Source organism: Struthio camelus, chromosome 2 (assembly GCF_040807025.1).
Source record: "Struthio camelus isolate bStrCam1 chromosome 2, bStrCam1.hap1, whole genome shotgun sequence".
Lineage (NCBI taxonomy): Eukaryota > Metazoa > Chordata > Aves > Struthioniformes > Struthionidae > Struthio > Struthio camelus.
In genome coordinates, this window is record NC_090943.1 from 39,170,238 (window position 1) to 39,193,201 (window position 22,964).

General features: G+C 44.6%; 2 protein-coding genes across 2 annotated transcripts; both read right to left on the reverse strand.

Moving 5' to 3' along the window:
* Positions 1–1,224: 1,224 nt before the first annotated feature.
* On the reverse strand, positions 1,225–4,968 carry HOXA10 (homeobox A10). The gene is made up of 2 exons (XM_068935225.1): positions 4,146–4,968; positions 1,225–2,705 (listed from the first exon to the last, which is right to left on the reverse strand). Exons 1-2 carry the CDS (start codon positions 4,966–4,968, stop codon positions 2,431–2,433), a joined length of 1,098 nt encoding a protein of 365 aa, XP_068791326.1. The 3' UTR covers positions 1,225–2,430.
* A 7,751-nt stretch (positions 4,969–12,719) lies between these two features.
* HOXA11 (homeobox A11) lies at positions 12,720–16,815 on the reverse strand. Its single transcript, XM_009676420.2, has 2 exons — positions 16,134–16,815; positions 12,720–14,698 (listed from the first exon to the last, which is right to left on the reverse strand). The coding sequence occupies exons 1-2, from the start codon at positions 16,813–16,815 to the stop codon at positions 14,466–14,468; spliced, it is 915 nt and encodes a 304-aa protein (XP_009674715.2). The 3' UTR covers positions 12,720–14,465.
* Positions 16,816–22,964: the final 6,149 nt, after the last annotated feature.

A 22,964-nucleotide genomic window follows, 5' to 3' on the forward strand; every position in this document is an offset into this window, starting at 1 on the left:
CGTGTTTATCTGAGGAATCAAAGAAGCCTCCGTTGCAGATAGGAAACAATGGCATTGGGACTTGACGCCTAGAGATAACTTCGGCGTTAAGATTTCTTCGGGCACAAAGGACCCTCGCACCAAGCATACCTGGTGATGATATCAACTGAAGTAATTAAGGCAGTTTCGTGCTGTAGAGAGAAAGGTGGAGCCCCAACAACATGAAACTACCTAAACCACAGAGCAGTTCTCAGGCGCTAATTATTACTTTCCCCATAGCCGTGGTCTTTAACGCAAGGATCCCGCTACGAAAATAAAACCAGAAACGTGACTAAAACATCCGTCTAGCCCGCCCGCACACCCAGCCGGCACCCCTCCGCGCCCCCCAGCCAGCCCTGGTGGGTTAGTGAAAACAAGAGAAATATAATAATAACCTCCCCTATGGGCAGCTTTCTCCTCTCCATGCAGATGCAAACGGGAAGAAAAGGCCGTGCACGACAATGTTACATCATAAAAAGCTAACGGCTCCCAATAAGCCCGGGTTCAAAGTCTATCCCCCCCCTCCCCGCCTCCTCCCAGCGCACACATACCCTGGAAGAAAGCATTAGCTGTCGCTCTTATCCCAGCCCTCGTTTTGCCTTCCCTTTGTGCACGACCCTACTAGATAAACATGCAGCAAAGAAGGGAGGGAGGATGCAAAAAGCAGCATCGGTTAAATAAGCTCTTCCGCATGCAGCCAGGTAGGGAACAGCCTTGTCTGAGGGGGTTGGAAGCGGCCCGGCAGCAGCAGGGAGAGTCTATTACCCCCCCCCCCTCCATGTGCTCACCTTTACGATTTCTTCTGAGCCCTGAGATAAACCTAGAGTTTTGTCACTGTCCTCTGGAGTTAAAGATCTCTGCACACTTGTAGGTGTTTGATTAAAAAAAAAAATCGGTTCGCTGCCCTAAGAAATAGTAATTTGCTTCCTCAGTCTATGCAGCTCCTCAGTCAACTGAAACCACTCGTTCAAGACAGCAACAATCCAGATATACTAGCAAGTCATAAAACTGAACAAAAGCCGACAAACCTTAGAGCACCATCGCTATATGGCCCAGACAAATTACGACCGTCTAGGTAATATTTAAATAGATTCCTAAAGTAATTGCAGGGGATTTAGGCAACTATTCCTGTTGTAAAAGTTCTTGAAGACATAAAGTAGAACCTGAGGATAAACAGTCACAAAAAGAGGTAAAATTAAAAGGATTCATTCCACGTTTTTTATTCTTCTATGAGAACATAAACATCGTCTTTTTCACGCACAGCAGCATTACAATATTAATTTATTCCGGTTTAAGGTAAGAACTAGATATAGCTAGAACTAACATTTATAATATCAATAGAATGCATTTGCTTAAAACAGTATCGGCATTTTAATAATAATAGACATTTATACATATCTGTATTTATAGTTTTTCCCCTTCTTTCTTTTTTCGTTTTTTTCTTTTATTTTTTCACCTATATGTTTGACCCTTTAATGCGTGTAACTTCACAGTATAAAGGAAGACGGACATATTCTCCCTCTCTGTCTTAGACTCTGGCTCAGAAAGTCTTTCTGATGTTCAGGATAGACACTTTTGAGTGTAATTAGTGAGGAAAAAGTGACTATTTTATTTCTCAAGGGGGAATGTTGTGTGCTTGTCATGCGTTACCAATGGTAACGTTATTTATAGACAAAATTTCACTAATTCCACATATTTAAGCAAAACTACATTAAGTAAATATCTACAACCAGAAAGAGAGAGAGAAATTCAGAGGTAAGTGTAATAATTTAGTCCATAAGCAACACGAACTCTTTTATACCTTTAAAGAGAAGAGATTTCATTTTCCTGGCCAATTTTAAAGCTGTAATATTGACTTCTAAGGTAAAGCAAAAAAATCTCTCTTAACACCAGTTCCCATTAAGCCCTTTTAAAGCATGCCTGCATTTCATTATTGTAAGTCCTGCTTTTCGAAGGAAAAAGGGGGGAGGGGGGAAGGAAAACAGAGGGGGAAGAAGCTGAGCTTCCAACGTATGGAAATATGGCAAGGCTCAAATTATTAATTCTGAAGTTACATACAGTCCAAGTTACATCACCTATAATTTAAAAGAATGCTCCTTTAACTGAGCTTGTATATTTTTCAGTGAGATACGGGAGGGGAATGATATTTGCAGTTCCTAAAATAATATTTCTTTGTTTCAAGGCTTAAAAGAACAATTCAGACCCGGGGAAACCTAAAGGAACCGGGGAGGTTCATACATGGCATTTTGTGCATTAGCATGGCTCACCCTCCCTACCCCCCAGAAGTAGCTATAAAGAGGTTAAGGACATACTGAGAATGTCTAAAATCGTTAATCCGTACAGGTGCGGATGTCTACAGCCTAGGAAAATGATACTGGCTCTTTAAACCATAAAGATGTGTTTATAGGTTCATCAAGAGAAATTAAAGTTGGCTGTGAGCTCCCGAATTCTATTCTCTCTGTTCATTTTCTTCAGTTTCATTCTGCGGTTCTGAAACCAGATTTTAACTTGTCTGTCTGTGAGGTGGACTGTGCGGCTGATCTCTAGGCGACGCTCACGAGTCAGGTACATATTGAATAGAAACTCCTTTTCCAGCTCGAGAGTTTGATGCTTGGTATAGGGGCACCGTTTCTTTCTGCCACTTTTTGCGGTTAGCCAGTTTGCTGCATTTTCTCCTTTTGAATTGCCTAGTTTCAAGAAAGTAAAAAAGGGACATTACCAGCGGGTACGAGGCAAAAAGCTGGGGAAGGAGAGGGTGGAAAGAGCGTGTGCGTGTGCGCGCAGGGGTTCACTCCTCCAGCTGCGGCCCCGAGCACAGTTTAAACGCAGGGAGTCCGTGTGGGAACCTCGTTTCCATGAGCTTCAAAGCAACTCCGAAAGGCCCGAGAACTCGCTGGAAAAAGCCTGCCTCCGCCCCAAAACAGAAGGGCAGCCTCTGGCGGGGAAAGGTGCCCGGTGGGCAGTTTATCTCAGACCCCCCGAAACAGGCTTTTGCCGGCTCCCCCTCCACCGCTGCCAAGCCACAGTTACCGGGGGGCGGCCTGGTGGCTGGCCTGGGGGCATTTCCCCCCCCCAAATATCTGTTTCCAAAAAACCACAAAGCCTGCAGGCCAGAACCTTGTAAGTGTGCGCTGGAGGCGGAAAACAAGGTGAGCTGCAGAGCTGAAGCCTCCTTGCCTCTAGCCCCTGCCTTCCCGGAAAGCTTCGCCCTAGCTCTCGGTTTCCAAACGATTTCGGGGTGGGGGGGAGGAGGAATCTCCTTTACAGGGTGTTTTTTCCTATTAATGAAATCGATGGGAGTGAATAATACTGATCCCTCGATGGCTTGGAGTGGTTTGTGGTTTGAGGGCTGACTCTCTAGCTGTTTTCTGCTTGCTTTTTGTTTTGCTCTTATTATTTTCCAACGGGGCGCCTGAAGGAATAACAGGGCGTCTGAAATGCGGCCCGGAGAGAAGCGCCTGAAAAGTCTGCAGCCCGGGGGAAAGGGAGTTGTTGTTGTTGTGTTTTTTTTTTTTTTTTTTTGCCGTGGGGATCAGAAAGGGAAATACATAAGCAAATGAATAAATAACAACCCTGTTATCTAGTGTAGACGCTGAAGGATATTCCTGGTGCATTCATCAGTATAATTTGATAGCAGTTCATAGATGGCACATTTCAGCGCGGCTGTTATTCCGAAAAGCATTCTGGATCGTAAAATATATCTTACCGCGTTAATAGGTTTATTTATTGGCACTGCCTATTGCTTATTTTGGATGCTTTACAAACATCTCTGTTATCTGGTAGGCACCTTCACATCACTGGGGAAAGATTGATCTTGTTTTCCTATATGTTTAAGCAGCATGCAGGCTAAAGTTGCCCAGAGCGGAGGCTCTAAGGGTTTTTAACTATAGGATGGACATTAATTTTTACTGCAACCCTATGCCCGAATATTACAAAGTTCAGAAGGTCAGTCTGAGCAGCGCTTCTTGGCAGCCCTGCAGGGCTGCTGAGATCCTCCTTTTGCACTGTGATGCCACTATGATCCTCAATCGCTTTTCTCTCTCTTTTTTTTTGTTCTGTTTTTTTTTTTTTTGATTTCGTTCCTATCATCATCACCATCACCACCATCATCATCATTATTTGCTTACCTACGGGCTCTTTCTCAGGAGAGGCTTTGCTGCTCTCTGACGGAGCTGGCGAGAGCTCCTCTGCCGTCGAAGATGAAGCCTGAGTCTCTTCCTCCCTCTGGGAGACGCACGCCAAGGGGCTGGGGGAGCGCTCCTCGTCCTCGGTCCTCCCGGCGCCCGGCACGGAAGGCAGAGGCGGGGGCGCCTCGAAGCGGCCCGGGGGCCGCGGCGGGAAGGGGGCGGCGGCGGCGGCGGGCCCCGCGCCGCAGCTCCGCGCCGCGCCGTACGCCTGCGACAGGCGGAAATAGCCCGGCACCGGCACCCCGCCGCCGGGGCTGGCCGAGCCGGCCTCGGCGCTCAGCCTCGGGAAAGGAGCGGGCTCGGTGGCGGCCGAGCCCTTGGGGCATTTGTCTGAGTCATAGAGGCAGTAGGAGTTCTCCTCTTTAATGTTTTGAGCAAAGGAGCACGAGGTGGCCTGCTGGCTCTCCGGCTCTTCCATGCGGCAGGACCGCGGGGGGTCTAGCCACACTTCCATGCCGGACACGTAGGGGTGCGAGGTGGGGACCATGCTTGGAGAAGTACCTTCATTGCGTTTGCCCAAAACGGGGAAAAGTCCGCAGCTTTGCAACCCGTAGGACAGATCGGACGCTTGTGGCAGGTAGATCCCACTGTTGGGATAGTAGCCGCCTCCGCCTCCGCCTCCGCCTCCTGCTCCCGCCGCTTCCCCTCTGCCCGAGCTGATCAAGGAGTCTACCAAAAAAGAGTTTGCAGCCGGGCTCTCTGAGCATGACATTGTTGTGGAATAATTTGGCGAAGGGAGCAGATAGCCCTTTCTGGCTGACATTTCTTGTGCAAAACATGCTGAATATGATTAGAGATACCCCCGCACCACGGCAAATGCTTGCAGCCAATGGAAACCCGGGCCTCCCCAGCAACCCCTCCCAGTCTGGTTTCGTATGCACGGAGCTGCTCTCAGGTCGACCTCTGAATTTGGGATATATATGTATATTAATGTGTGATATGGATTTCTGTACACACACGCGCGCACGCTTCGTGCACATGTATGTGTGCCTGCGCCTGTGCGGAGAGCTGCACCCCGGGAAAGCGGACGGAGCGCGTTTTGGTGGCACTTACTCCAAGTTTCACTCCCCTGTTATCACAGGCACCACTATAAAATAGCCCGGCGGTCTTGATGTTTATTATACCTAGGATGAAGCGGTATACAGACGAAGCTTTTATTATCACTTCTCTCCCCGCAGTCGGGCTTTCCGGAAGTAATGCATGCTCACCTCACTGCGCAGCCTGTGTTTGTCACGAAACTAATAAAGCCACGGCTCGCCCCGCTTTCTATGCTTAGGCTCCGCGCATTGTATCTGATTGTCTCATTTTTAAGAAATAAAAGACATGTTATTGTTTATCACGGATCATTGGAAACTATAAACGGGCCTCGTGTTGCTAGCGTTAAACTACTGATGAATGGGCTGTTTCCAGACTAACATCACCACCAAAACCCCAGGCTAGGCTTAAATTTACTAGAAATAAAATGTTCGCTGCTGCGCTGAAGAATCTATTAGGAACCAATGCCACTCCAGCAGGATTGATCGTGTGGCTGCAGCTTCCAATGCTTTAGTTAACGCTGGACTCTTCCCGAGGTCTGATCACCACTTAAAATATAAAGCCAGACATATGCCACAGAAAGAATCCAGACGTGAGCAGTTCAAATGGATTCTCACAGGATGCTACACACCCTGTTTATTGATGTGTTTATATTGGGGAGATCATTTTTATTTCTCCTTTCCCCATTTGGATCATTCACTTTTCGTCTCTTCAAAAGCACCATCTCTTTCACAAGCAGAGTACTAAATAATAGAAAGAATAAGTAGATGAATTCAGAGATACTAGACAGCTCTGTGCAGTCAAAATGTAATTGTGCCGGAGGTAGCAGACAGATAGCAGACAGACAGGCACGCAGACAGAGAGACAGATAGATTTTCTAATGATTCGCTAAATGAGCGCTTGCTTTCACTTCCATCATCTCTCGCTTATGCTCCTCCGAAGTCGCCTAACTGACTGGCCCGGAGGATTAAGGGTTCTTTAGTCGAAACAGCTAAGCCCTGGGTCTGCTCAGGGCTTTCCCAGCGTCTGCTCCCCATCCCTGGTGCCGAGCGGGGCTGGCTCCCCTGTTTCAAACCCTCCGCCCGCAGGAGCCGCCGTCCGCCTGGGCTCTGCTTCCAGGAGGGGGGGCCGAGAGGCGGAGGGAGAGGTCGGAGCCGGGGGTGGGGGGAGCTTTTAGGAACCGAGGCCTGCCGGAGCCGTGCTGGGGCTGCTCCCCGCCGCAGGCGGCTGCCGGCGGGCAGCGCACCGCTCCCCTTGGCCTTCACACGGCCCCGCCGCGCTGCTCCCGCTGCCAGCCCCGGCGGCGCCCGGGCCGCTTCTCCTCCAGCCTATCGATCTGTCAAGCCTCACGTGGTTTCCCATTTTAGTGTTTGCCTCCGATGAGGAAATTCTTTTGTTGTTGTTGTTTTTTTTTGGGTCCCCCCCCTCACATTTTGACATTCCCCTAGACAAGTTATTCTGAAACGTGCTGAAGACAGCGGGACGCAAATGTTAGTTTCCGTAGGCAAGTCAAGCTGGTGGGGCCCTCCTGAGGCTCTGTCCTTGTCAGCTGGAAACGCCGGAGCAGGGAGAGGTTGTAACAACTTGGCAATACCCATAAAACCTTTATGGAAAGGCGTCTTATTTTTCCAGTGTTATCGAATGTGCGTTATAGCACAGCTTACTTCTGAGTGCTAAAGCGGGTCTTGCCTGTCGGATGCGGTGATAGGAGTAGATCCAACAGCCTATAGAAACCCTTCGTTTTTTTTCCCGCATTTCCTTCTGTAATGTTGTTTGTATTCCCCAAACCCGACTTGCCCCACAATGTGTTAATGTGTGATGGACAAACCCTTATCAGATTCCTATGAGGGCCATATCACTGCTTACAAAATTAATACCATATAAGGAACCATTTTATTGGCTAGTATACAGGAAGGCTATTATCAATAGGCTTAACGTTATAAATACAGATCTAAATAAAATGAAATGTGAGCCCGAACTGCACGTTCCAAATACATTTCTCTACACAAGTCAGGTATAAAAATTACTCCGGGGAAGTCCGCTCTTGCGGTATGTTTATTTTGCATTTGCCAAATTAAATAGAAATGGATTGCAAACCTAAAACCCATACGGAATAGAGGAGTAACACTTGAAATCCTTCCAAAGCTGTTTTTTAAATAAGCAGCTCGCTTTAAAAAATTGGATTAAAGGGGGGAAAGGCCTATAAAAGTACGTTACAATCCTCATCAGCCTAAATAAAATGACTCAAAATGTATCGGAACAGACACGAGTTGGCTTCTCCTTCCTCTTTGAAAGTTGATGCAGAGAAATCAGACAAAAGACACAGGGGCCAGACACTATTGGGAAGACGAAAACTCGGTTTTAACTTAACTTTTCTTCTGCCCCCCTATAGGTTTTGTGGCAAAAGATTCGCCACGGAAGGGCTCGATTTTAGCCCTTAGTTACTTTGACCAAAAGGAGAGTGTCTGGGTCCTGCAGAACCTGCCATCGGAAACCCCGATCTGTGCCCTTTTTTTGTTTCGTCTATAATAATGAGCAGTGTTAGTTTGATGGTCAAGGCACTCCGTCTAGATCATGAACTCAGCTTGGCGGTGTATTATCCCTGCTTTCTTTAATCGCTAACAAGGCCAAGGCAAATAGTAACCAGCATCATCAAACCCAGTGAAGTAAAACTAATAATGTTCGCTTGATTCTTAACTATAAAAGATAATGGTCAATTCTGACTAAACTGAGCTAATTTGGCATGCATTGTGTGTAGCTACTGCATTTCCAGCGCTTAGCAATGTGTCCCTTGGAGCTTAACCCCTATTTAAAAGAAATTTTAAAGAATATTGTGGACGCCAGGGGACGAGAAATACTTTATTTTTAATTCTACTTCTGTAAGTAAAGCTATCTGAGGGTCCATAAATTCGAGCAAATAAAATTCTGATAAATATCAAAAACAGTAATAAGGTGCTTTCGTGGAGAATCTAAATTCACAGCGTAATAGACAACGCTATCAAAATAAGGCTTTATTGATCTAAGAAAAATATAATAGTTGCATTAATAGAGTCGTTAACCTGTTTTATTGGTTTGACTACAATTAAAAACAAAACGGGAATAAATAAAACCCGACATCTCAGCCTAAGCAAACTCCGGTTGGAAATTTCAAAATACATCATGCTAAATCATTATTTATCTATTTATTATATTCTGTATAAACCAAAAGATACTGCATTGTTAATCAAGAGACGCACTGTTTAAACCAATTAAAATATGTTCTCATTTGTAGACATGGGAAAACTGCAATTTGCAAAAATGGAAATGGCCTTACAGTTTGTTATAGGAGTGCATGCGCCGCCTATCTGAGGATATAGCTGCAGATTACATTTTATATATCACCAAAAAATGAATGCAATTAGAGTATAGTTATTTAATATTAGAACCGTCAGTTGTCAGGAACATGCACGTGTGCCAGATTCCTTTTTTTTTTTTCCCCCCTCTGGATTTGCTCCAAAGAAGGCGGAATTCAAACAGGAGGTTTAGGAACTGCGTCCGTGCCAAGTTAGGTGACAAGTGACGGCCCCACTAATTTTATCTTTACTAGAAATTCTTTCACAATGCAAGGAGGGGTGGCTTGTGGTGGTGGGCTATCTTGTTGAAAATTAGGGTGATATTTAATTTTATTCCAACTATTCCAGCCATGCGGAGGCCTGTTCTCCGAAATATATTTTATAGTTTATGTGTATCATTTTACTCATTTGGATTAGGAACATATTTTGCAAGTAATTCTGACGAGCTCTGAATTCTAGTATGCGGCTGAACAAAATATACTCCAGTCAATTCATTAAGGATTTATCTCATAGTCATTCATACGCCTCTGTTAAGAAGACGGTGCTTTCTACTGTCTGTATAGCCCTCAGCACTGTCCAGAAGCAACAAAGATATTAGGTTGTACAGGTATGGGTAAAACCTTAAATGTTTGGATATATCCTTTAAGTGTATCTTTTTTGAGATAAATGGGCCGCACAGCTGCATTAAGTAATTGAAACTGCATAACGTATCCCCTTTTTGTAGCAGTCTTTTATTTAAATAAGATCTGGATACAAACGCAAATATCTTATTTGGTTGCAGTATAGCTTGGCTCTCAGACGCATACGTTGGCCTGAAGTTTCTATTTCAGAGCGCTTAATGAAAAGATTGTGACAAAAAAAAAAGGGAAAAAGAAAAAGAAAAAAAAAGAAAAAGAAAAAGAGAACAAAACACAAACCCGAAGAGCTTATGAAAAAGCCTCCCAGGGGTTTGGATGTGCTATGTGAACTGAAGTTGAGTATACGATTAATTAAACACAGTGTAGACATTGAGTTGGCTTCGCCTCTTCCCTCCAAAACATGCAAACCCAAATCATGTGAAATAATAAACAGTTATTGTAAGAAACAAGCTTGTTTTTTTTAAATATTATCCTATGACCGCGGCCGTCAGTAAACAATTCGTAACCAGAGGGCGCTTTAACTACTGCTGGGGTCCCTTTGATTTATTCAGTTGAGCATTGAATGGGGCAGGGAAACAACAAGGGGAAAAATAAATATTTGATCAAATATGCTGAGTTTAACTTGACTGGTGTAAAATTAAATTTAGTAAAGGGACCCTCGGCAATTGCACTGCTCCTCCTCGAGACGTGACTTCTTAAGTCCTGACATTTCCGAGGAGAGGTCAAAAGAGATCAAAATCCCTGAGCTTTTAAGGGAACATCTTTGATGAAATCGATAGGTTCCGATAACCATCTAGAAACCGCTCTCTACCGACTGAACATGTGCTTTCAACTATTCTTTCAATAGTTTCCTATAAGTAAAATTTGAAAGGACTATTTCTTAAAAAATACTGCAGGCACGTTCTATCAGTTTACATATGAAGACGGTTTGGGCAAAAGAGACAAAATAATCAATTTTGCAGATAGATATTTAAATATTGTATGTTCTCTAGGAAGAAACGCATGGATTAAAATATTCAGCCAAACCAGTATCTCCATATAACACCACTCCCCCCCCCCCCCGCCTTCTCAAATGGAGACATAACAAAAACATGTGAAACTTTTATGGGCGAGAAAAGTAACCTGGAGTTAGAGATACTCGTAGCGAGGATAGAGTTTCAAAGCTACAACCCAGAGCAGCCCTCAGCACATGAGAATGTGTGACTATTGTTTGTTTACAACACATGTGCTATTTGAGATAAATACATTGATAGATAGGTAGATAGATAGATATCCAAATCTGATTTTACAAGACCGTTGGCTTAATATGCAACCAAACACGTAGTTTTTAGTGTAAGTGTGTCAAACCTTGTTTGCCACAATCTGTGTCCAGCTGCGATGAAACAACTAGCCTTTCAAGGTACTAAACTACCCTAACTGAACGACAGTTCAAGTCCAATAAGATCGTCAGAATTGTCTGTCATTTGCAGTCTGTGGTGCAATAGATCTATTTGATTGAAGACACCTACTGTTCCACACATAAATGTCAAGTTTCATAATATTTCCAGTGCTACGATTTTTATAACTGGAAGAAATCTACAAGTTTCTCTGAAAAAATAATTCCAGATAACGTGGATTTTCCACGCCGCTGGCCAAAACTTTATGAAGAGAAAGAAGAAGGTCAACTGAAACTTCGAAAGTTCCTTAAATATTATTTCACCTCGTAAGTTTAATCACCAACGTTTTGAATCGCTTCCCCTCCCTATGATTCTCTTCCAAAGTGCTTAATTGAAACAAAGTCGAAGCAGGGGCCGTCCAAACTCTCTAAGAACCGCTATGATAACAGCACATTCCTCTCATTGCTCCACGCAGGGTACAGAGAAAGCACTTACCTTCGCGCATTGCCCCCCCCCAGAGCCAAGCGGCTCTAACTCCTCATACTGGCCTTGGGGAAGGTTTCGCTTGGGTTCACAAGCGAGCCAGCGGTCGCCGCTACTTGTGCATGCCCTGGCCCAGAAAGTGAAATAATTTGGCGTGCGGCTCCTAGGATGTAAAGTGAACAAAGGCCAAGATATTCCAGGGCTGCTCCCCTCGCTCGGGGCGGCTTTGACATTGATCTGAAGATCGCCATCTCGTGGCAAGACGGGCCCTGTGCCTTCCCGGCCCCGGCCCCGCGGCCCCGGCCCCGGCCCAGGCCCGGGCCGCGGCCGCGGCCCCGCGGCGGGCAGCACCGGCCCCGCTCCGCGGCGGCCGCAGCACCGCGGTGCGGCTCGCGTTCCCAGCGGCGCAGGCATCGCTGCGCAACCTCCGCGGCGTTTATAGCAGGGGCATTCGGCGTATGCAAGCGGACAAGTCACGGACACTTTTTATGGCCACATTGTCACAGCAGCACAGAGGATGCGATTTTATTGGGCTAGGAAATCAAACCCCAACCAGAGAAACTCCAGGGTTTAACTGTCTCCAGGATTGGCTATGAATGCCAGTTAATTTTTAACCAGGAAAGGAAGCTTTCTTGCTAAACTTTCATTGCCATTCAGCTCCCCATCCGTCCCTCTGTCGCTCTCAGCCGCCTGCCTGCGTCTGTCCGTCCGTCCACCTCTTTCTAACGTGCCTGCCACTGTAGCACGCCAGACAAACAAACAAACAAACAAAGTCCCCTTTTCCCCCCCTCGCTTTTTTAACATTTCCTTTGACTAGACGTTGTCTGACAGGGTGGCGGTGGTCAACAAAGGCCCAAAGTCAGTAAGTCCTTCACCTCAAGGTTATGGGTGATGTCCAAGCAATACAGAAGTTCAAAGCCAGCAAACAATACGAAAACAGAATGTACTTTCTTTTCCTGATTAGGATTAGGGTCAACATTAGAGATTCAAACACCCTTCCCAAAACACATTCCCATCTCAGCTATTGTATTGTTTTTTTGTTGTTTTTCCCCCTTCTAACTTTCTCCCTGTTCCCCCCACCCCCACCCACTCAGCCCACCCCCGCCTTGCCTTGGAGATCAAGGACAATTTCAAACAGACCATTTCCACCACACCGCCATGTGGAATTTTTTTTCAAAGACAACAATTTTCTTAGGGCTCTCACGCTACTAAACACACACATCAGCTCGCTTGTACCTTCGCTTTGGTGGTGCCACTATAAAATATGCCCTAACCGCTACCCACACTACCAACAATTCAAAAGTAGCTCTCCTGGACACATGTGGCCTGAAGCAAACAGCAATGTCACATCAGCCCCCAGACCTTGCCCTGCCTGCATTGTACAAAGGATAAGGAAAAGGCTATTCATGTAGCGAGCGATGAACATCCTTAATTTCTTTCGTCTTTTGTTTGTTTTCTGTAACGCACTGAAACGATGCTTGAGCGAGGTTGAATTCACTTGTTTACTCCACACTAAACTATGAAGATTCATAAAGGAATAATAATTAGCCCAAAAGGACTGAACAAGGCCATGAAGAATTTTAGGTCCCAAAATGTACATCAGACAAAATAATATGCAGTAACGTAGCACCAGAATAAAAATATAAAGTTTCCATTTTTTTATTTTCCTTGTGCGCTGTTCCACTGTATACATGCAACCAAATACTTTCGCATATTAAAAGAAAACTGTATATACATATAGATGATACATATTGAAAACAGTGATGTCATATAAAGATATTGCATTTTGTGAACTGTGTCAAAGAAATTACATCCATTTGGTAAATTTATTGATCAGAAGACATTCTTATCACCACTTCGTTGCACACGTAAAGAAATCCCACACCCTTTAGTCTCAAAGGAAAAAGAAATATGAAAAAAAGAGCATTCGAACAAAATAGGTCATGGGTTCTTTTTTTATTATTTACAAGTCTTGTAAAACACCGTTCTTGTATGAAATATACATTCAGATATTCTCAACAGCAAATTACCTTAACGATAGAACACCGTATCCTTTGTAAACTGATATAGAATTTTAAATATTTTCCTTTTTTTTCTTTTTCTTTTTAAATTGCATTTTTTCACGCTTTGGTTCCTGCAGGGAAATATATATATTTATAGATATTTAAAATAACTCCAAACAACTCTCCATTCTTTGCATATGTCGACTGAGCGACAAAGTAGAGCTCGTGACATTTAAAGTAGACAACAACAAAATTACCATATTTACATTGTTTGGCTTCTGATTAAACTCCTCACTAGTCACCTTCTAAAGAACATGCGATTAAGTTATTTTAATGATCTGATGTTAGTGCATTGCACAACTCCAAGTTTCAATTAAGTGTTGTGTGGTATTTGCCAAACTGTCGTTCTCCACAGGTATTTCCTGAAGAAAGTTTGTGAGCCAGAAGCCAGAAGGTTAGTTTCCTTTATGTATTTATTTCTTTTAAAACACTGAAATTCACACTTTTGCCATTTTATTTTTAGCATTTATATATGATTTGTCTCCAAAAAGATGGCAACACACAGTCAGTTGTCATAAATAAAACGTGAGCTAATTAAAATTTGCTAAATCTTTGCTTTTTTTCAGTGATTGTTTCTTTACGATATATGGCAAATTTATACCTGATATTCTTAAAGTAAATAATTAAGTCTTTCATTCACTTCTCTTTCTTCCCCCTACCCCCTCCTTGCCACCCGCACCCCCAAAGAAACACGATTATGCCCATCACTACATCCATATTACAACTGCTCGTGATTGACCTCATGAAGGTGTAGGTATGTCACTCCCCACCTTTAATTCTCTTTTTTCCCCCTTTAATTCTCCTTTAAAACCAATGGGTAAGGGAGCACTGCCTCTAGCACAGACGTTTTCCTCTAGGAAGGACAAAAGATTATTTCTCAAAGTTTGTATTCTGCAGTGGTCCTCGTTACGTCAGCTCGACATGGGAAATCTCCATACACATGTTCCACAGCAAAACCGGGGAGAGGGACAGACAGACAGACAGACCCCGGCTAGTCAGTGTACACAGAGCTGCCGTCCCCACTCGTGACTCCCGAAAGCCTTAGCAGGGTGAACCGCAGTGCCTGGAAAGGTAAGAGGTATGGATTTTGCACTCGGAGGTGACGTGCACGTTAGAAATGGATGCCATGTGTGTCAAAATCAAATCGATTCCAGTTGATATGTAAATATATAAAAAAAAAATTAAAAGTCCAAAGTAGATTTACATTTATGTAAAACCTTGGATTCTTCTAGTCCCGTCAGATACACACCTCCTTCCTCCATGTAACCCCGTGGCTTGACCTTGTCAAGGGCGAAATCTGAATTTAATCTCGTCTTGAAAAACACTATGAGTTTTAAAGTAGTGGATTAGCTGAGTAATATTGTAATCGGTCCCTGTTAATTTTTTTTTCTTTCATTCTTCTGTTTTGAAACCATATTTTTACTTGGCGGTCGGTGAGATTGAGCATTCGGGAGAGCTGCAGGCGTTTCTCTTTGTTTATGTAGACACTGAAGAAGAATTCCCTTTCTAGCTCTCTAATCTGATATTTGGTGTAGGGGCATCTCTTTTTACGGGTACGTTGTCCACCTGTGGAGCGAAAAAAGGCAGAGGCGTTTGAGACTGCCGGAGGCAGGAGCTGAGGAGGGGGGACGCTCAGGGCAAACACATCCGTATGGAAAATGCGCTTTTCGTCCGCTCCGCGGCCAGCGCTGGCAGGTCTCTCGCCGGGCGCCAGCCCTCGGCCGCCCCGAGGCGCGCGGGGAGCGCGGGGCCGGGCCGGGCCCCCCGCGCAGCGCTGCTGCCGCCGCCCCGGCAAGGCAGAGCCCGCGCAGCCCCGCGGGCCGGGCCGGCGGGGGCAGGGGGTGCCTGCACGGCTCCGGAGCGGCAGGAAATCCTTTGCGGGCCGCTCCGCCGGGTTTCCGCGCACACCGAGCTGCCCGGGGACACGGGCGCAACCCTCACCTGGCTGCCTTCCGCCAGGCAGCGCGGTATCAAGCTTAAGCGACGCGTTTCCAGACCCCTGCCTGCCTCGACACTGTACCCACACGGATTTCTTTTTCATTCTCTACACCACTCCCGGCTATACCTTCCCAGCAGAGAAAAAAACCACTGAGCCCAAGCCTGCTGCCAGGGCGCTGCATTCTCCCTCAGCCTGCAATCTTAAAGCACGCTCTCCGCGATATCAAGGTATTCTCCTCTCGATTAGCCATTACCATTTTAAAGTTCATTAAGCAGAATATAAAAGGTTTCAAGGTTCAGAAGCTCTTTACATTAAATATAGCTGCTATCCCTTTAAAAACTTCCTTTTCTGGTACAGTTCATTGTCGAGGTATTTTTTCCCCGAGCTGCATACTAGCTTTGCCTTTTAAAAAGCCCACATAAAAAATCAGACTTTGACAGATTGAATAACAATTGTAAGTAACAAACTGTTGGACAGAAGGCAACACGTAATTGCCACAGTGCCTTAGTAAAATGGCTTCCTTTAGACAAAAAGGCCAGCTTTAGGTTAATTTGTTTCTTTTAATATATTGCTACAGTTCAGGCGGCTACTTTATCTGTTAAACACTATTCTAGTGCAACCGTTAAACTGGCGATGGCTTTGAATTCAGCTCCTAACTAGACTTCTGGTGCAACACATGGCTTTTATAAAATCACTGGATTACACTGATATCAAAGGAGTCAGGATCTCCCTTTTTTTACTGAATTTACAGGCACCAAACGTACGTTATTATATTTTTGAGAGCTGACCACAGAGCTCTTTTTTTTATTATTATTAAAAAAAAAAGAGGAAGGAGAAAGAAATTTTTTTTAAGGCATCCATTGCCCGGTGGGTATTTCACGGCCAATTTCAGCACTAAACACGTGATCTCGCCTTTTATAACAAAGTTTTGTTGGGGGAAATCTAAAGGCCCTTCATAAACCTTATATGCTTATAAAACAGCATATAAAAATTTAACAGCGGTGGTGCGCTAGATTTCAACCTCCCTTTCATAAAGCGCTCGGGCGCTGCCTTTATACGTACTGGAGCTGCCGGATTTCTCCTCATTGTTGCCGGAAGATGACTCGGGGCTGCTGCTGCTCTCCGGCCGCCTCCGCCTCTCCTTCTCGGCGCCCGCCGCCGCCGCCGCCGCCGCCGCCGCCGCCGCCCTGCCGCAGCCGCCCTCCGAACTTGAAGTTGCCGCCGTCGCCCCGGCGGCCGCGGGCGCCTTCTCGCCACTCTTGTCTACCGCATAGTCCGCCGCGGCCAGGTTTTCCGTGGTGCCATAAGCCGTCTCGAAAAACTGGTCGAAAGCCTGGGGCAGGACCCCGTTCCTGCCCACCGTGCTATAGAAATTGGAGGAGACGTTGGTGCTGGGGTGGTAGACGTTAGCTGTGTTTTTGCCGAACATCTCGCCCATGCTAGCAGTGTTGGTGGAAGGCAAGCAGTCTCTGTGCATGATCTCCTCTGCGGAGTAGCAGTGGGGCAGATTGTTCCTGGGGTGCCATTTACTGGAGGGATCAATGGCATATTCCCTGAAGGTAACTTCTCTCACAGGTTGGACCTGGGGTAGGTTGGAAGAGTAGGAGTATGTCATAGGGCGAGAAGACGGGGTCTGGGGCAAAAAAGAAGGGAGGCTGGAAAAATCAGGACCCGAGACGTAGTAAGTACAACTTGGCAAATACATGTTAGAGGAACAAGGAACACGCTCATCAAAATCCATCATTAGGGCTACCTCGGGCTCTCCGCATTAGCTGAGCTTAACATGATTCTCTAATGCAGCTGCCTCTTTGAAGCAGATCCGTGAAGTAAGAAATTTGGAGACGTAAGCTGACGTGGAAAGCTATCCCCATCCTTAGCAGGGAGGTGCTGGCCACGTGACGCCGCGCTGCAGTTGACAAGCTGCGCGCACGGGCCCTTCGCTCTTTGTAGCCATCTCAGGGGAAGCAACAGATCGTCACTTCGCTAGTCTCCCCAAAAAGCACGCAGTCTCAAACGCCCCTCAGGTTTGCCTTGGGTACCCTTAGAGGACAAAAAGGCGCATGCCACTTCCCCATACTTGGCCGCCCGGCCAGTTGCACCCAGGCGCTCTGGAGTAGAAAGAATTAGAAATTCCCACAGTGTTAGGTGAGACCTTTTCGCTTGTTTGTTTGCTTGCTTGTGTGTTTGTTTGCTCGCTGGCATACTCGAAAAGGAGAAAGATAGGGGAAATCAGGTAAAGATTTATTCTAGAAAGCCGCTTCTGAGCAGGAAATGCTCCTTAAGAAATCGGTCGGTTTTTTTTTTATTTTTTTCTTTTTCTGTTGTTTTTTATTTTCCAATTTACTCTGGTTTGCCTTTTTTTTTTTCCTGGGTTTAAAAAAAAAAAAAAAAAGCCTCTCTCCCTGCAGGGTTTTTCTGGAAACGTTATTAGGAAGAATGTGCCAGGGTCAAGTCTGTACTGATTTTCATGGTGAATAGATTACATGCTTGCATTCATGTTCACTTCCGAAGCGCTTAGTGTCTTCCTTCCCTTACTTACATATTAACCTCAAATACCCTGCGCGGCTTCATCCAAGCTTTGCTAGAGGTAGTTAACAATATTTGATTCCCAGAACGCAGGTTCTCATTCTTCATCCCCTCCAAACCGTTGCTTGCTTTATTTGCAATGCCAGAAAGTCCTTTAAATTGCAGACCACTGAGCAAAAAGTGTTTGCTGATCTCCTCGCCTCAACAGTGCTGCTAAATACTTGGGAAACCAGTGGATGTTGGGCTATCCCGCTTTGACAAATATTCTAAGTTTAATTGCCAGAAGCCTAGTTAAAATTATTTGACATACTATTAACCCCTAGGAACAAACTTGCAGTACCGAGATACTTTCCTTTTTGCTTCATACCCTCGCTGAAGGCTGAGACCCGGGGAGACCTATTTAAAAAACGTGGTTAAACTTTTACTATTGTTGCTTGAAAGGGATGATATAGAAAGCGGATTGTACAGGGCAGAGACTAAAAAGTACTTCTCTGCCAATAAAAATGCACACCCCACCGAATGTGCAGAGCCAAAGAAAACAGAGAAATACGCCAAAGAATACAGCACCTTTAGAGGCAAGGACATCCCTAGGCTGTTGGAAAAAATATTTTTTTGCTATTCTGATGCTCGATTTCAAAAAAGAAATATTTGGGTTCCGGCTGGATTTAATCAAAATAGAAAAACAGGACTGCAAACAACTATTATGAAGTTAGTGATCTTATGAAATTAGACATATTTCAAGACCCATGCCTCTGTGGACTTCGGAGACTAATGGGAGGGAAACTAAAATGTTAAGGAAACAATATTTGGATTTCGCCCCCCCTCCCGTTCTTCTGCGGTGCTGTAGAAGTATTTATATGTCCGGAGAAAGTTCTATAGTAAATTCTGGAGAACTTCGGTATTTAAATGTCAACATCGATTTGTTTATTTATTGCTTAGCTTATCGTAACTGACTCAATAACAAATCTAATCATGTTGTGCACAGAGAAAATATTCTCATTATGTATTTTCCCTACATTATAGTTAACTATTTCATTTGGATTCAAGCTGTAAATATCAATATTATCAAGTAATTACTTTGTAGTGGAGTAAACTAATTTATTAACATTAATGTTTATATGCCTTTTTCTTATTTTACAAGGGTTACCATTCACAAATCAAATGCTCTAGACATATCCCTGTAATGAACTCTCTATTTTGGTTTGCTGCAAGAACTTCTTACGCTTGCTCCATGTTTGGTCGCTGAACTTGAAATTAAGGAATTAATCTTCGAGTTGACATATTTGCTAGAAAGTGGATGGAAAGAGATCGCATGTCGTCAAAACCGCTAGCAGAAGACTGCATTGTCGTTTAGGGATTGTAAAAGTGTTTGAGGATTTTCCCTCTATCTGTCTGTCTGTCTCCTCTCTCTCTCTCTCTCTCTCTCTCTCTTTTTTTCTCTTTAAGCTGGGGGGGGGTGTGTGCAAAATCCCTGGTTGGCTTTTTGCTTAATGCTATAATTTTACTCGCATTTACTTTCTCCCCTAGCCTAGGTGGTGGTGGAAGCCCTCTTATCGTATCCTAGCACTGTTTATTTTTTCCCATGTTCCCCCCACCCTTCAACTTGTATATGAAAAATCAGTGCGCCTACCCCGCCCGCCCGCACACACACACACACACACACACACGCACGCACGCACACACCCCTCCCTTCAAACAAAAAGGAATGTATAAGGATTTCAGTGACTTTGAGATAACAAAGGCGCCACCATTGCAGAGACTCGCCCCGCCTCTGTGTGATGGCAAACAAATTCTTGCACTTGTATTAGGGCTTTTAAGGCTATAATTGAACACGGCGCGTCTAGGAGAACCGAAAACAGTTCTAGACTGACCTGCGGTTTTATAGCACTTTGGCAGTCAACTTCAGCTTGTGTCAGAGCAGACACGACAGAGCTGCCCGACGGTTAATCGCGGGACGCCACCTACTTGGACTCACTGCAGTTCCCCCTCTTGCATTAAATAAATTTCAAACCTTGGGGATAGAAATGGGGAGAAAGCTGGCAAAGGTTTGTATGTGGCTATTTCCTGCTCCTCTTTGCACTCGGGGGCTGTCGCGCCGTGCAAGGCTCTGCCTTGCCAGAGGTCGTGGCTTGCCTCTGGGAAACAAAGGGAAATTAAGGCAAGGAGGGTGAAAAGGCAGCCTAAGTCCGGAGACCCTTCTGCTAAAATAGGCGCAGCGTGTGTGTGTGTGTGTGTGTGTGTGTGCGCGTGTGCGTGTGTGTGTGTGTGTGTGCGCGTATGGGCATATGTGCTTGCACAGCGTGCACACGTGCAGCCCCTCTGCCCAGTTTTGCATTGCTCATGCTGTGTGTGTGTGTGCGTGCGGGTGTGTGTGTTCCCCCCCCCAAAAAAAAAAAAACAAGCAGCAGATTTGTTCAGTCCAGTTTTCCACGCGAAGGGACCCAAAAATGCCTCTCAGTGCGGTCTGCAGAGCAATTAGGGAGGGCGACGGGGAAGGCTGCGAGGGGCGCAGCTCGCCCGAGAGCGAGTAGACACCCGAGGCACAGACAGTTCTCCGCTTTATTTGCTGTTAAGTGAAACAGAGATAATGTACGCTTAAAGCCCCGGAATGTGTGGGTAATTGCAGGGAGCCTGCTGTTAAGTTGCTGTGTTCAGCACAATTATCAATGTTGATTATTTGGTCTAATGTTGAATTGCTCTTTTAATACAGTAATTGGGACTTCCGCGTTGAGGAAGGGGGAAAATCGAGCCTTCCCCTTGCTAACCTCAATGAAAACAACATAAACAAAGGGAGGCATTTCGTTTTGAGAAGCAAAATGCATTCGTTACGCCTCCCCAAGTATTTCGGCCGGATTAGAGAGGGTAACGCTGCTAAAAATGTTATGAATCCTGCAGCACTGCTGCAGAACATTTTGCAAAAGACAAACGTGGCCAAGAGGTGGAGAGAGTCTCCGAGCACATTTACCCATAGCTAAGCTAAACAAAGCGAGGTAAAAGATACATCTCTTCTTTGGAGGAATATAAACAAAGCTAGGATGCCTCGATAGCCCAGCTTTTATATATACAGATCGCGTGCAAAGGGAACTGTTTAACTTACTACCGCTGTTCTTTTAAAGGTCAAGTTCTATAGTATCTAAATTGTTGTCTTTTTGTATAGTGTTTTGTTTTAAAAATTTTAAGTCTACCTTGCCAAGAGGGTGGGTGTCTGTAATTAGCAGGAGAAGCGTGTGCTGAAAGGAATTTATCTCAAGAAGAGCTAATTAAAATATTACGTGATTGCTGTTTTTAATCTTTTGTGTTCCATACATATCAAAATGGTGAGAATTGTTAGGACTGGAACATGGGGAAGTAGCTCAAGAATTAGGACAGCGTTCTGTAAATCTACGATTTGATTACAATATACAAAGCGTTGTTAGAAAAACGCAATAGCAGGGTTTTTGCAAAGTTTTTGCCAACGAAAAGCGCATCAGCTCCCGCCTTTCCAGTGAAAATAACGCCATAAGGCTACTATTCTTTGCAAAATGTGCCAAGAATGAAGCTTCAGAAAAGCGTGATTACTGTTGGATTTTATTTTTTTCGGACTCAACAGTTCTTAACAGGCATATTCTCTGTTCTGTTTGCCTTTTTGTCCGTCATGGTAAGGAGCTATACAAATCCGCTTTTTTATTATTTTTTTATTATTATTTTTTACCTCTCTGTATTCCCTTAAGACTGTAATAGAAAGAACTTCTGCAATGTTTAGATAAATGTTTTCAAATATTAATCTACCTCATAATTCAAGTAATAGGTGATTTCTGTTAGCGGCAGGATGAAATCTAAAGTTTGTGGTATGGGTTAGAGTATTCATTATTGAAAACTTGAAGCAGCGTGGTTGTGATTTCGCTAGGAAACTGCTGAATACGTATAACGAGAAAGAGCAAATGTTATCATGATTCAAGTAAAGGTTATTCTGGCTTTTTGGTGTATTTAATAGCATTACATTATTTCAGAGACGTGAACTTATCAAAATGCTGTGCTCATCTGCTCTAGAATATTTGAGATCGATTTTTTGTTTCAATTATCGAAATCCTTCCCTTTCCTCTTCTCTGTCACCATCCCTTTCCTTTAAGTTGATAAGACAGAAGAGTTTGAGGGGGGTTGTTGTTTTTCTCCTCCCCCCCGGTTTAGTTTGAACATTACGATTAAATGCTTACAGACCTAAGGAGATCTACCCGTCTTTGACGGTCAACCATGTTATTTTACATCCCGTTGAGATGAAGGACATTAGAGCACTATATTTGAAATTAGACCCTGCTTCTGATAATTGCAACAAACAGAAATATCGAAGGCATTTTTTAAACCAGAAGGCTGATTCCAGAAAGATAACTTCTCTTTCTCAAGAATTATTTTCTTGCCCTTTTGTGGCCAAAGGATTTGTTGTTGTAACACACTCCCACCATCTTTACAAGCGCGGAGAGTTTCTCATAACGGTGTGTGTGTTCGAAAACCCTGGTTCTCTAAGCACTTTGCGCCCTAGGCTGTGTTTCTCTGAAGTTCCTCTAAATTTTGACTGTATTTAGTGTTATTAGCTTGCCTCCTGAAGGAGAATCGAGGCAGACTCGGGAACAAGGTGGGCATAAGGAAGTATTATCTTAGACGGTCAAGTATTTCAGAATTGATTGACTGACTATGCTACCATAAATGTCTCATTTTCTCCCCTTGAACGCTCTTCGCGACTTCTCCCGACACATCAAAACGTGCATTCTTTCATTCATTTCTTCCCATGTGCCCACATACAGGTGCAAGAGACTCCCAGCAAAAACAGGGTGCCGAGAGGGGGGGTCTAGACTAAACGGCGGGCTCTAAAATGCCTGCGAGAGGGAATTTCCCTGGTTATAATCCCTCAATACAAAAAAACAGCCACTTTCCACCGACTTTCACCCAGACCCGGACCCACAAAGATCAGGGGTCATTAACATCGGTTGTAGTAAGTAGGTTCCAGTCACCTTTCACGCTGAAGTATTTTATGTGGAATTAAGCAGCGCTGTTTAGGGAATGTCCGCAGCACTTCTTTGCGAGAGCCGAGATATTAAACAATGTGGTTATCCTACAGAAGGCAACATCTCAGGCAATGTACCCACGCAAAGTCCACACACAGGACAGAGGCTGCAATGCTGTTTTCCTACACATTAAAAAACCAAGTCCACCAAACCATTCCCTTGCCGACTTACATTTAAAAGTATTGCTGCAACTGATGCCTTGAACTTGACCTTAGATTTGTTAATCCAGGAAATATATGCAGTGAGAGAAAAAAAAAAAAAAAAAAGCCCTATCACGTTGCGTCTAGCGAACGAGTATTCTTCCACCTACAAAATCAGTATGCAAACA

What these genes read in the sequence shown, in the direction of transcription:
- HOXA11 (XM_009676420.2), bottom strand. Translation starts at nt 16,815, where the DNA reads ATGATGGATTTTGATGAGCGTGTTCCTTGTTCCTCTAACATGTATTTG. An exon ending in GGAGAAATCCGGCAGCTCCA is followed by an intron (nt 14,699 to 16,133) that starts GTACGTATAAAG and finishes TTCGCTCCACAG; the next exon opens with GTGGACAACGTACCCGTAAA.
- HOXA10 (XM_068935225.1), bottom strand. Translation starts at nt 4,968, where the DNA reads ATGTCAGCCAGAAAGGGCTATCTGCTCCCTTCGCCAAATTATTCCACA. An exon ending in TCCTGAGAAAGAGCCCGTAG is followed by an intron (nt 2,706 to 4,145) that starts GTAAGCAAATAA and finishes TCTTGAAACTAG; the next exon opens with GCAATTCAAAAGGAGAAAAT.